Genomic DNA, 13,178 nt, shown 5'->3' on the forward strand with positions numbered 1-13,178 from the left:
CCCTCATTTTTTGCTCTTCATTCTATATCCCATAAATCTTTACAGTACCAGGCAGGTTAAAATTAGCAATTATCTCTCAATGTTACCATCTTAGTATGTTTAGAGAATAGCAGCAAAAGGCTACGAGAATAATTTTAAAATAAAAATGCTTTACATGTATATGTACTTTCTATATGACTTAGAGGAAAGAGAAACCCAAGCAAATGCCTGAAGTGCATGAACACCAAAAATGAAAAAACTTACTTAGCATTACAGGCAGAGAGAGAAGAGGAACAGTGGATGCAAACAAAAGTCATATCAGGGGATGGAAAGCATATGGGGAAAATTTCAACAGCTAACCTAGGCAAGGAAAGCAAAAAAGTTAAAGCCATTCTCAAATGGCAAGGAAGGTCTACTTTAAAACTAGCCTTCAGCCAAATATTTATATACAATCCTCTCTCAGTGGAGAAATCTGAAGGGGTATTTTGAAAAAGTTAAAAGACATTATTTAAATACATAGCAAGTCACCTGAGTTTTTTATAATTTTGAACAACTTTAACATAATCTATTAATCTAGAACTCCAATAAGATAAAAAAAAATCCTATTAAAAAAAAATAGTATGCAGGTCTGCATAACTGCTCTAGAGAAAAGCTTTATTAATACTAAATGTACACAACATATTATATTCATTTAAATTTAGAGGATTGAAGACAGCTTCCCCCAAAAGCTGACAAGGAATAAGCTTTGCATAGTTATCCAAAGAATCTATTTAGAATTTTCTAACAGTAGAAGTTAACTGTGCTAAACAGTCTGACACCTTCATGAATTAGGCAAATAAGTTTTATTAGCTTCGCACAAGCTAGAACTAGAGAAATTAAACACTAACATCAGCAAAAATAGCATTCACTTTTTAAATTAACTCTTCTGGTCTGTAAGTAAAACAACTCACATTACTTAATTTACACATACAGCAGCTCTCATATCCATATATCTTATTCACTTTATTTGGATTAGTTGACTTTTAATGAATTTTTAAGTTATTTCGGGTTGGACACTGAATGGTCATGGTAGGATGTCAGTTTAAACTGAATACTCAAGAACTACAAACAAAGAAGTAAGACCTCTTAATGTAATAGAAAGTTCGAGTTCAGAAAACAGAGTCCTAGTTTATCTCCTACCTTAATTTTAAAGAAAACCCAGCATTTATGTTATTGCAATTTTTAGGCATTATAAAAACTAAGGCTTTGCTCACAGTATTGAGCCACGTGTGATTATTTTAGTTAGAATTTTCTACTTCTGCTCTCAAGCATAATTTATTAAGTATTACAATGCTTTAAAAGCACACAGTAAAGAGCCCATTTTACTTGCTGCAGCTGAATTAGTGGTGAGAAACTTCTGTAAAGTGCTGTGTCCTATTTCAACTAGACATAACAGTATTAGCATAATATGCCAAACTACCTTTTTACCTTTTTTTTATTTTTCTTTTTTTAAATTTTACCCATATTCTTCATGAAAGTTTAAAAAAATTAAGTGACATAAAAAACCTACTAGGCAGTAAAAACACACACATTACTAAAAGAATCTCAGGCACTAAGTAAAATGTAATTTTTTTACCTTGGTTGTGATGTCAGCTTTATAACTGTCTTGTGTGGCAAAGAATCTTGGCCAGACTGAACGTCATCCTACAAGAGAACATCCTTGAATTTGATTTTGAATACATTTGAACATATATGAGCTTTGTCTATTATATCACCTTTATGATGTACAAAACCATGCTAGCCTGACCATAAACCATACCATAAATTAAGACCTATTTTAGCACTTAATATAAGACAACGACCACAAAAGTTTATAAAGTACTTCAGACTGACAAAATAAAAGGCTTAATTTAACCAATTCATTGAGAAAGATCTGCTTTCATTAATGTCTTGATACCAGTATCAAATCATCATCCTCATGTTTTAATTTTTGCATACATGACAATTGCTATCTTCCTTCAAATTTTGCAAATACTTAACATGTTCTTATTAGTTTTCCCTTGCTGTAAAGTTACTCTTTGAAACTCTAGACTCCTACATATTCATTATAAGGATTTAGAGTTCAGTTTTCTGTCAGATCTCGTAGTTACCTTATATGGTAGGAGAAAATTTTCCAAAACCATGATTTATAATGTGTGTATGATTTTTATGGGGTATTAACTACTTGAAGAACTGTTTTATAATCCTGACGAATTCTTACGTTTCATTAGTTTCTTACCTTTCTCTTTTCTTAAATACAGGATGACGCAGTGCTCACTTCAAGTGAGAAAAGGAGTGACACGCTATTGCTGTCACTACTGCATTAGCCTTTATATAAGAGAACAGCCAAGCTGTTGATGTACTGCTATATTCTTATTGGTTCATATAATGGTGACAACCATAGACTTTACAACTGAAGTATAAAGCTCCCAGTTCCTCAGAATACTCAAAAACATGCTCAAAAACATGTTTTTCAATCCAAATATTGCCACTTAATTATTTTTTTTTCCGCACACAAAGAAATAAGGAACAGTGCAATGGTTAAATAGCATTACTTTTATAGGTTGGATCTCATCTTTTTGGTTGGATCATTCACGGATCTTTAAGTTTTTCCTATTTTTGAGTCTACTGTCTTCCAAACAATCTAGTTTTTGTTTGTTTACTAATGTAGAGTCTTTAAAACTTATAAATGATGTACAAAGTATTCACTTATCAGCTCAGAAAAACATGATGCTTTTGTGTGCAACGCAAGCAGTGTCATTCTGGAATCCTTCCATCATGTCTTATTTCCACCTTCCTTTTTTTCTGGCTTCAAGAAGGGAAATTTTCTCCTGGTTTTACCTACTGTCTACTGGAATGCTGCCACACTCTTGCTCTACTCTTCTGATCACGTGGTTTTTTCTTCTACACCCCCTAGACAACATCCATTTTTAATCTTACAAGTGTTCTGCATTTGTCTTTCTCAAAATTCTTGGCATTCATTCCAAATGCTCATCTCCAAGCAACTCCTGATGTCAGCTTCTATCAGCCCCAAAAATACCATGACAATATTTCAAAACAAGTGTCTTTGAACTTTCTACTTGCCCATGGTTTGCAAAAGGTTTTTTGTAAACATCCTGAAGTTCTCCTATTAGCATGCTACAAATCACACATAAAAACCCTTTTGTGTCACAACCAAAGCACTGTGGGAATATTAGATTCATGACATGCTGCAGTCACTGTATATCACAGAGATAAATCATAATCTACTTTTGTAATTACCCTTTTTTTTCCCTGTTTCATATAGGTAAAAAATTCATTGAAAAAATAATTTTCTTTTTTATTTCTGCTTTCACAGTGGTAGTAATGGCTTTGACTAGACAATATACAGTTTAACAAGCAACTGGTACTTATACAATTCAGTGGTATTAATCTCATGAAGAACAGGAACAATGAAAGTTCAGCAAAATGTAACATCACAGCATTCTCCTATATAATTCAGAACAACTTTAAAATATTCTTACTTTAGGAAGGTGCATATTTACTTTGTTAGCACATTCATTTTTATCCCGACAGGATAAAAATTACACGCTTGTGGCACACCCACATAGCACACACTCACACGCACATTTACACAGCACATACATGTACATTAGGATCAAGGACATAAAACCTCTAAAAAATGGGGGGGTGAAAAGGGGTTGTGTTGTTCTGAGTTTTTTGGGTGGGGGGGGTGAGGGGACAGGGGTGAGGGTTTTGTTTGTGGGGTTTTTGCTTGGTTTTTTTAATATACATGACTTTTAATACACATGACTGGTTTTTTTAATATACATGACTGGAAGAGTAATTCAAGGTTTAACATATCTGGCACATTTAAGCCACCAGAATAAACGCCATGTACATTACGTCAGAACTCTGAGATAATCATATAAAAATACCTGCCTTGATACTTCTATGTTTATGCACAAAGAAATTAAAGTATCTCATTTTCTCTCTATTTTAGGTGTATGGAGTTCAGTCGGATTCCCAAGACTACTTAGCTATCTCAACAGGGAGCTACTGTGAAAAAACTAAGAATTTTGAATGGAAACAATATTAGCAAGTGTGTTTCTTCAAGGTGCTCCTCACTATAAAATGGGTCTCAAAGTCTTATGCAAGCATCTGTTGCCGACTATCATTGGTACATTTCTCCTTCAAATGATTTCAGCTAAGATAAAAAAGCACAAGGTCTTGTCTAGACCTCATCTTGCAAATTCATCACAGGCTTATGCTCAGGATGGAAATTTTCCTCATCCTACATTTGTAAGCAATAAGTAAAGTCAAATTACAGGATGCTGTTATATCATATTATATATGCATATGATATCACTTATCATATGCACGCCACAGAGGTCACCAACAAATCTATGCCAACAAGAAAATTAGAACACCTGGGTTTAGTATGTGGTTCACGAAGTGGAACAACGTAAGCCCATTTAATTTAGATGTCTGGGTTTTTTTCAGTATTAACTGCTGCAGTTTCCTTCAACATCTTCAATTAGTATGAAACTCATTAGTAGCAGATTTCTGAGCAGGTATTAGCATCAAATTTTATTCTAAGTTTTACTTGGCCACTCAAAATGTATGGAAAAGACATAGTTCACATTTCATATTTGGAGGAAATCAAGAAAGATAGCTCACCATCTTCAGGAATGGAGTTGATGTGTCATAATTATAAGCACTTTTATCCTTTAGGATAAGAATATGAGCAGAGTCAATTATCACTTTCTTCAAGTTCATTATTGAATGGAAAAGCCTGTTAATATTGTAAAGTCTTAGTTAGTTTTTGGTTGTTTTCATTCAATGTGGTAACATCAAAATTTAAAAAGATTAGTGAACTCAAAAGTATGAGTTACAGAAAAATATTTTTTTTAAGTCATTATAGCATGAAATAAAGCACAGCTAGTTGCAGTGGGTAACCAGACTGCAGAATACAGAAATATTCTGAATTTCATTATATTCCTACCTTGTATACCAAAAATGAGGTGCATCTCCACCCCACTTTTACACTAAAAAATGAATATTCTCAAATACCAAGTACTTTTTCAGAATGCTAATCTTACGAAAGTTTGTAGTTTATATGTTTGATTTCCAGTATCTATAGTTCCAGGGGAAAAAAACCCTGGAACCCTGCCCAAGGACTGCCTTAGAATAACAATCAGAAACATAAAAATTTAAATTTATCATTATTTCCATTGCTTCAACCAACACAAGGCTTACAAATTCTTAAATACAGAGCTGCGTCATTTTATTTATAAAGTGATAAAGCCTTTATTTTACTCTCTCATAACCATGTGCATTGCACATGTTTATACTTTGGTTATACGTATGCAATATTAAAAAAAACTATGGAATTTAAAAATACTTGTAATGAATACAATAGTTTAAATCAAGAAAGAGTATTTTAGAGGCATCTAAATAACTTAATGGACATGCTCTATCATCAACCATCTACCATTATCTACCTCAATTAATCAAATTTACTAGTACTTAACTTTCCAATATGTAACAATTTTCTGAACAAACGCATAATTAAAGCGTGTATCTATGTACACAGACATATATATAAACACTTATCTATGTTGTTCTTCAAAGACATTCCACAAAGTAGCTAGCAAAATACAGAAAACAACTACCCACCAGATATAACAGCAATAAACAACAGACAAATTAAGTAGAAGATCAGCAACATGAAAAAGATTTCCCACATTGAAGAAAGTTAGGTATCAGTGTAGGATTTTCCAAGGAATCTATACTTACATTAGCTTGTCTTCTCATCATTGCTTTAGCCAAGGCAGATATAAAATGTTCTAATATACAATAGCTACTGCATAAAATAACAGTCCTGTTATTAAAGAACTCCTGGTACTGTGTCTACCTAGCTTCTTTTGAAACTTCATAAATTTTGTTTGAACATCAAATTTTTGATTCAGAGGATTAAAAATATTTCATAATGAAAGAACACAGGTAATCACATCAATTTCTTTTGTACAGTAGTACTACACTTGCCGTACTGAGCATGTTGCTAGCTATAGCAAAATTGCATCTCTGGAATAAATACTTCTATCTTCATAAAAGAAAGGGAAGTTAAGATTTAATTTTATGTATATATAATAAATTACCTAGTGCCATAATCCACAACTACCCAATCTTTAGATGTTCCTGTAATAGCATCATGATGCTGAAAGAGTCCAAGGTTCCTCCTAGCTTCTGTCAGCAATTTATAGTTATCCACTGAAGGAAATACACTCATTTTCTCATATTTACTGGCCTGTACCAAAGCCAAGGAGTAGAGGATTTCAGCTGCCCTGGAATTGCAGAGAAGAATCAAATATTTATATAGGTTTAAAAAGCAAAAAAAGCAACACACATTTTACCTGAATAATAAACTGATTTTTGTTTTTTAGGTATTTTCTCATGCCTAGTTCCAAATGTTCTTTAAACATTAATCTTGTACTTTTTAGCCTGTTTCTAGCTTCGAACAGTTTAAAATCACCGCTATGCTTCACCATCAACTGGCTTTATATCTTGTAAGGTTCCTGAAAGGCTTCAGTGATGAAAAATACAGGTTTAAAATAAAAATGACATTTCAAAGTAATGTATAATTTTCACAAATGTGTGAGGTGTGCAGATCTGACCTTAAAATGATACATTAACAATAGACTGTCTTACGCGAGACAATTTCCATTTCAAAAGCAACTTAAAAAAAATAATAATTATCTTAAAAAAATATATTAATCTGTACACTCTATATAATACGTATTCTGCCATTTGTACTTTAAGCAAACTAAATTCTCCTAAAGACTTAGGCAGTTCATACACCTTCTCACTATACCTTCACCTGAACAATGAGAACACAGGATTCAAAAACCCGTAGACTGAACGGATTGCAGAGCCTCTCCCACTACTTATGCAAAAGCCTACCACCAAAATATTACCATTAGGTTCTCATTTGCTTTATGACAATCCAGATTTATTTTATAAATAAAAAACAGTTAAATTTGCCAGGAATTTTGAATATCTAAATAACAAAGATGCCTGTAGAAATTCTAGGAAACCATCTGTTGACTTTTTTCTTCTCATTTTTCTAAAACATTACAGTTCAGTTTTTGTAAGTCCGAAAAGTGTCAGATTCATTAAACTTCGAGTTTAATGAAGATTTCCCAAGCGTACAAAGAAACCAAGAAGATATAGGTTAATGTTATAAAAAGCTAAGAAAGCAAATTACTGTTACGTTCTTGAAACAATTATAAAATGAACATCTAAGCATGTATATAAAAAAAAAAAAAAGGGCAAAATACATTAACTTTAACACATGTTGTCAGACACTGCACATGTTCAAATTTAAAACTAGGTACAGAAACAAATTTTATAATCATACTCAACTTGGGTTTTCAGATTGTGCATTTATATTAGCTGTTAATATGAGAAGTTCCTTTGGATTCAGTTTGGTTTCTGTCTTTTTCAATCACACAGGTGATAATTACATAAAAACTGTAAATGACATATATCAAACTAAATGGCATGCTGTACATATTCATTTCATATGCACATTTCACTGCACATATTCATCGCTCAATTCATTTTCAAACTGTCAATATTTAAGGAATAGGGTGAGATTTTGCTCTTACAGGTAAGATAACCCCTCAGAAGCTACACAAACAAATCAAGGTGTTAAGAGTTGCAATTCCTTCTTTTTATTACTAGTGTACTCAGTGGCTGTGATTTTGACATGGCTTAGTGTAATTCTTAGCGCATTCCTCCCACTTTGTTCTATTACAGCTGAACTTGAAAGGAAAACAAGTATATTGTAGCTAAAGGCATCAGATTCATCTACTGAATAAAGCCTTTCTGAGAGTGTTACACCTTTTTTAAAAAAATTGACCTAGCAACAAAACACTGGCCTAACTGCAGCTATAAAGAAGAGCAAGAAATTTTAGTCCCCTCCTGGTTAGATTTTTCTCTTACAACCCATGTCAATTCCTCTTTTAGAACAAAAAAACCAAAACAAACAAACAAACAAAAAAAAAAAAAAAAAAAAGATAAGTTCATTATCTACAAACATTGTAAAAGCCTTAAACCCAAAAGAAATAACACAGAAACGAAGCTGTATAGTAAATACACTTTGAGTTCATACTGCTTCACTTTAAACCCACTAAGGAACACTTAGAACTCCTTTGACTCTCAGAAATATAACTGATTCTGTTTTGCAGACCCACTTAAGTACATCAGTCTCTCAGATGCAGAATATTCTTTTCAAGTTACAGTATTATTCTAAACATTGTAACGATTCACTGGTTAATGAAAGACCCTCAGATGTGAAACCGCAAAAAAACATTTTGTTAGAGAGCACTTCAACTCTAACTAAGCATTTTTCTCTCTCTGGTATCTTTCCATAAAACTTGTATATAGCCTTGGGTTTGTTTTTTTTTCACCTCTATTTCAAACTGCTGTGGAATACCTCAAGCAGTTACCACTTTGTTTTAATTTGTCACTGTATTTCTACGGAATAGGACACTGCAAATAGGCTGAAATTCCCTTCAATAATTGCTCCAAGCCTACATTAGGTTACCTTTAGGTCTACTTTATATCCAACGTAAATAATTTTTTCTTTTTGTTCCCCAAGAGTTTCTTAACTCTAAAGATATGGTCTTGTCTATCCAACTGCAGAGTCAGAAGTATGACTGTAGCCACTGTAGCTTTTGTCCTACTTCTGAATTATTTCAACTATTTTTTTTGGCTGACTTACGATATTTTTCCCTGATATATTGGTAAAGAATGAAATCACAAAATGCATTCCTACCCTGTACCCAAATATGCCGTTGTTCTTTGCATCTTTCATTATTATATTAAGCAAACTTCTGGTCACCGAGTTCATCACCCTTCAAACTACAATTCATCCATCTCTCACTTAAGATTAAAAATCTATTATGTCAGCAATGATGTCAATCTCTATTACAAAATCCTTAAACTTTCTTACACTTTCTTTAATGCACAACCCCAAAACTTTCTTAAAAGCAGGAGAAACCCAACCAACTCTTTATACTTAAATGACCAGCCATCATAGCAGGTCCTGAGGTTGAACAATGTTTCCTGGCTATTAAGTAGCCATGAAGAACTTCTTACTCTTGATACTGCTGGAACTTAAAAGCATTTATTCTTGGTAAAGAATACATAAACATACATATTTACCTCATTTTCATGGTTCATTCCCCTGCATATACATACATACACTTACATATACACACTAAATAGACAGATACATACAAGTTAGCTCAAAAAAGAACCACGGAAAATTTAATCCTAAGGTTGGGGAAAGGGTGTTATTAAAGATGATCATAATGTATTTCCTCTGAGTTTACAGAAAATAAAAAATGAAAGACAAAACTCTGAACTCTACTGTTCTCAAAGCTAATATGCCATCCTCAAAGATTCTCCAAGTCTATGAAAGCAAAATTGTCCCTAAATATGATATTAAAACTGGCAAGAACACATCCATAACTTTTTTTTTCTTACATGTTATTCATAGCAGATAATGAAGGATTAAAAACTTCCCAGACACATTTTTAGAAACATGCTTTGTTTTAATTCATATAACTGAGGGGTTTTAGTTTTCTTCCAGAGATTCTTTACCAGTAAATCCAGCACCATTTTCAGAAGTTAAAGGTAACTGAAATTCTTACATGAAGAAATCTTTTAACAGTGTAAAGTTGTAAATACTACAAATGTAAGTAAAGTCACATTTTTCATACATAAGAAAAAAACTCCAGAGAAATGGCAATAAAGGAAACACATTCCAAAGTTCTGTTTAAAATACTGCCGAAGGCAGTACGGTCAACTTCTCCTTACTATATTATTTTTACATTCTTCTGCCGAAGGGATCCTAGCCTTGCGTTTTATCATTCCTCTCAGCTTTGGTCTTATTTTTCTTCTCCTTCCTGATAGTCTTTGGCTTCTTTTTTCCCTGCTTTCCCATTTGTGAAACTTCTCCTTCCCGGTCAATGCAATGCCTTCAAAGCTATGATACACTGTTTTTTCCCTAACACCTTTTTTATCCTCAGGCCCTTGATTTCACTTCTCCTTACACATTTCTATCTTTCTATTGCCTTCATTTCTTCTTCACTAATTTTCTTGATTTCCTCAGGTCTCTGTATTCTTTGGTTGCACAGAAGGTTAGAAAAAGACACTTTTAATACAAGAAAAACATACTACAGATCACGGAGTAGCCCTGTACTCAGTCTGTGAAATTTCCACATTACCGAAGAAAGACTTGATTCTTTGAAGAAGGGGCACAAATTTTCCTAGATATGGAGGTTTCTCTTCTGAAAGGTACTTGTTGTCTGCCTCCAAAACACTACCTTCTATGTTCTAGAACACTACCTTCCACACCTCTCTTGCTCTTTCCACTACCACAGCAGCCATTAAAACATGGCGGGAGGGGGAGGAAACCAAAGAAATCCTTAAGGAAGGATTTCTCCGCCCTGAAGAAGCTCTTCTCTAGCACAAAAAGGTATGAATAGAATATAGAACAGAAAAAGGTCTGAAAGAACTACAACAGGTGTACTTTAAAGTGTCCTTCCAGAAGACAAAACATGTCTTTGCTACTATGAATCCTAGGGAAAACAATGTTTTGGAAACAGAGTTTCAAAGTTGTGGCAATGGATGAAATATCCAGATCCATGGCATCTGTCCCAGATTTCTTTCTAGAGCCTTAAAATACAGTAAAATGGTTTTACAATGTGTCTCATCTACAGCTGCTACAAGAACCACTACTTCATTACCAAAATTTAGCAGTAATTTATTTCTTCAAAGATGTAAAGACTTTTCAGCACAGCAGTTCCTTACAATCTGAAATCATTTGCCAAACAATATTCCTGACTACTTCTCAATTGCCTCTAACAACTCTTGTAAAATTTCCACCTTCATATTTCTCCCTTTAAGATTTCACAGTGTAGCCACAATGACAGACTGATCTGACAACTATCCAAATCTGATGCAGAAATAAAAGCATACTACCTGCTATTTTTCATTGAAACAGGACTTGATGATCCCTTAAATAGTATTTTAGAACAATCTATCTGTTTGGGCAGAAAAATTGTTGTATTTCTGTGAATTTACTAAAAAGAAAAAAAAAATCAACCAAAACCAGATACACAATTCTTGTGTCAAGAACTACAGTTGTGGGCCACTGAGGTTATTCTTATTACAATTAAACTTAAACTGTGCATTTATCAATCACTTTTCCATCTGTCCAGCAGATTAAGAGTGCTTATACATTCATCTCTCCCATTTGCCAAGACATACGTTATGAATTTACTTATGGCAGTATTTACCGTAAGTAGGATTCCAGGACTCTATCCAGCCGTTTATAGAAGGGTCGTGATGTAAAGTATCCACTCCAATAATGATGATCTCTGTCTGCATAGGTGAAGAAGTCTCCACTTAAGACAGGGAAAAATGAATTGCTGCTCTTTTCACCCAAATTGCTTTCTTTGCGCAGAGCTTCAAAGTAATCTGATAAAGTTCCAAACTGGGCCTGAATAAAAATTAAGATAACTATAACATAGTTCCATTTTCTTGATTTAGACATGTGAAGAGAATGAATAAGCTTGGTTTCATATCCATTTCAGAAATGTGCCAGTCTTCAAGCAGAATTATAGCAGAAATCCTATCCTAAAGACCTTTAAAGCTTCCCTAAACATTTTTCACATAAGCTAAACAGCTTTTCCAAAAGCATTTCAACTTCGACAAGACAGACACAGAGAGGATTCCACAGGAAGGCCACAAAAATGATCAGAGGGATTAAACACCTCTCCTGTGAGAAGGAAAGGCTGAGACACTTAGGATTGTTCAGCCTGGAGAAGAACATGCTCTGGAGTGACCTTACTGCAGCCTTTCAATATTAAAAGGGGTTTATAAGAAAAGTAAGGACAGGATTTTTAGTAGGGCCTGTAGCAATAGGACAAGGGAAAATGGTTTTAAACGAAAAGAGGGTAGATTGATATAAGGAAGATATTTGGTTTACAACAAAGGTGGCGAAACACTGGAATAGGTTGATCAGAGATATGGCAGACGCCCCATACCTGGATACATTCAAGGTCACGCTGTACCATGCTCTGTGCAACCTGATCAAGTTGAAGATGTCTCTGCTCATGGCAAGGACGGTTGGAACTAGAGGCACTTTCATGGTCCCTTTCAATCCAAACTATTCTACGACCCATGAAACATGAAATACTTTTTTTCTATATATATATATATATAGACAGGCATTTAAAATACAAATGAACCTCAACAAATAAGAAAGGCATTCTTTCATGTCTTATCTGTAAGTCCCTAACACATAAGGTAAGTAGTATCTCAATATTATGTAAATAGATGTCTGGACTAAGTACAAAACTTACTTTAATGCAATAAGTGCACAGCTGAATTAATCCTGCTTTTCCAAAATTAAATCTGTAGTGCTCCAGATCTCCAAACTATGCTTAACCCAAGATTACTATTGATCAAAAAATTAGCATTTGCTTTCAGAAGTTGGGGGGGTGTGTGTGTTAAATTTTGTACAAAGAAATTGTGTTTAGAGATGTAACATGTGGGAGTACAAAACAATCATTGTCTTCCAGTCAACTTTAAAAATGCTCAGCTAAATAAGGCAGTAAAAGCCCTTTAACCTCACGCTTGAAGAGTACAAAAAAAGAAGGAAAATAAAAAGGGAGAGGGACTGATGTCAATGTTGCCAGCACCGAGATGCTGTTAAGAAGGCAGACACAGCAAACTAGATTTTGAAAGAGAGTGGAAAAATAATTAATGAAAGTGGGAACAGCACAGAAGATCACTTTACCACAAATATCCTCATAATAAACTATAAAGATACTTCTTCAAAGTTAAAATTGAATAATTTATATATATATATTAACAGGTAGCATTTAAAGTAGCATGCTACAATTTACAACATCAGAAAATAAGCTTTTATTAAAATCTTTTTTAAATTACTTGGAACATAAGGACTATTACTCTGCAACAAAGATACACTGTTTCAATATTTGAAAAAGCAAACCAAACAGTATTCGCTCTTCAAAAATATTCAGAAGATCCAAGTATCTGTTAGGTGAAAACAGTACTGTGGCAGTCAAGCAGGCAAAGAGACATACTGCTACAGAAATCTC

General features: G+C 33.7%; 1 protein-coding gene across 13 annotated transcripts in view; it reads right to left on the reverse strand.

Annotated features, from left to right (window-relative positions):
- MAN2A1 (mannosidase alpha class 2A member 1) overlaps positions 1 to 13,178 on the reverse strand; it is a 116,984-nt gene that overhangs the window by 63,329 nt on the left and 40,477 nt on the right. For 12 of the 13 annotated variants that reach the window (XR_013958704.1, XR_013958705.1, XR_013958706.1 and 9 more), the window contains 5 exons: positions 11,349 to 11,551; positions 6,138 to 6,323; positions 4,657 to 4,771; positions 1,595 to 1,662; positions 244 to 339 (listed from right to left, as the gene is read on the reverse strand). Coding sequence is in view for 9 of the 13 variants with exons in the window: in XM_080637158.1 (XP_080493284.1) it covers positions 244 to 339; positions 1,595 to 1,662; positions 4,657 to 4,771; positions 6,138 to 6,323; positions 11,349 to 11,551 (668 nt within the window). In the remaining 4 variants the exon portion in view is untranslated. The remainder of the gene's footprint in view (positions 1 to 243; positions 340 to 1,594; positions 1,663 to 4,656; positions 4,772 to 6,137; positions 6,324 to 11,348; positions 11,552 to 13,178) is intronic. The other variant, XM_080637156.1, reaches the window with a different exon arrangement.

Source organism: Psittacula echo, assembly GCF_963264785.1.
Source record: "Psittacula echo genome assembly, chromosome: Z".
Taxonomy (NCBI): Eukaryota; Metazoa; Chordata; class Aves; order Psittaciformes; family Psittacidae; genus Psittacula; species Psittacula echo.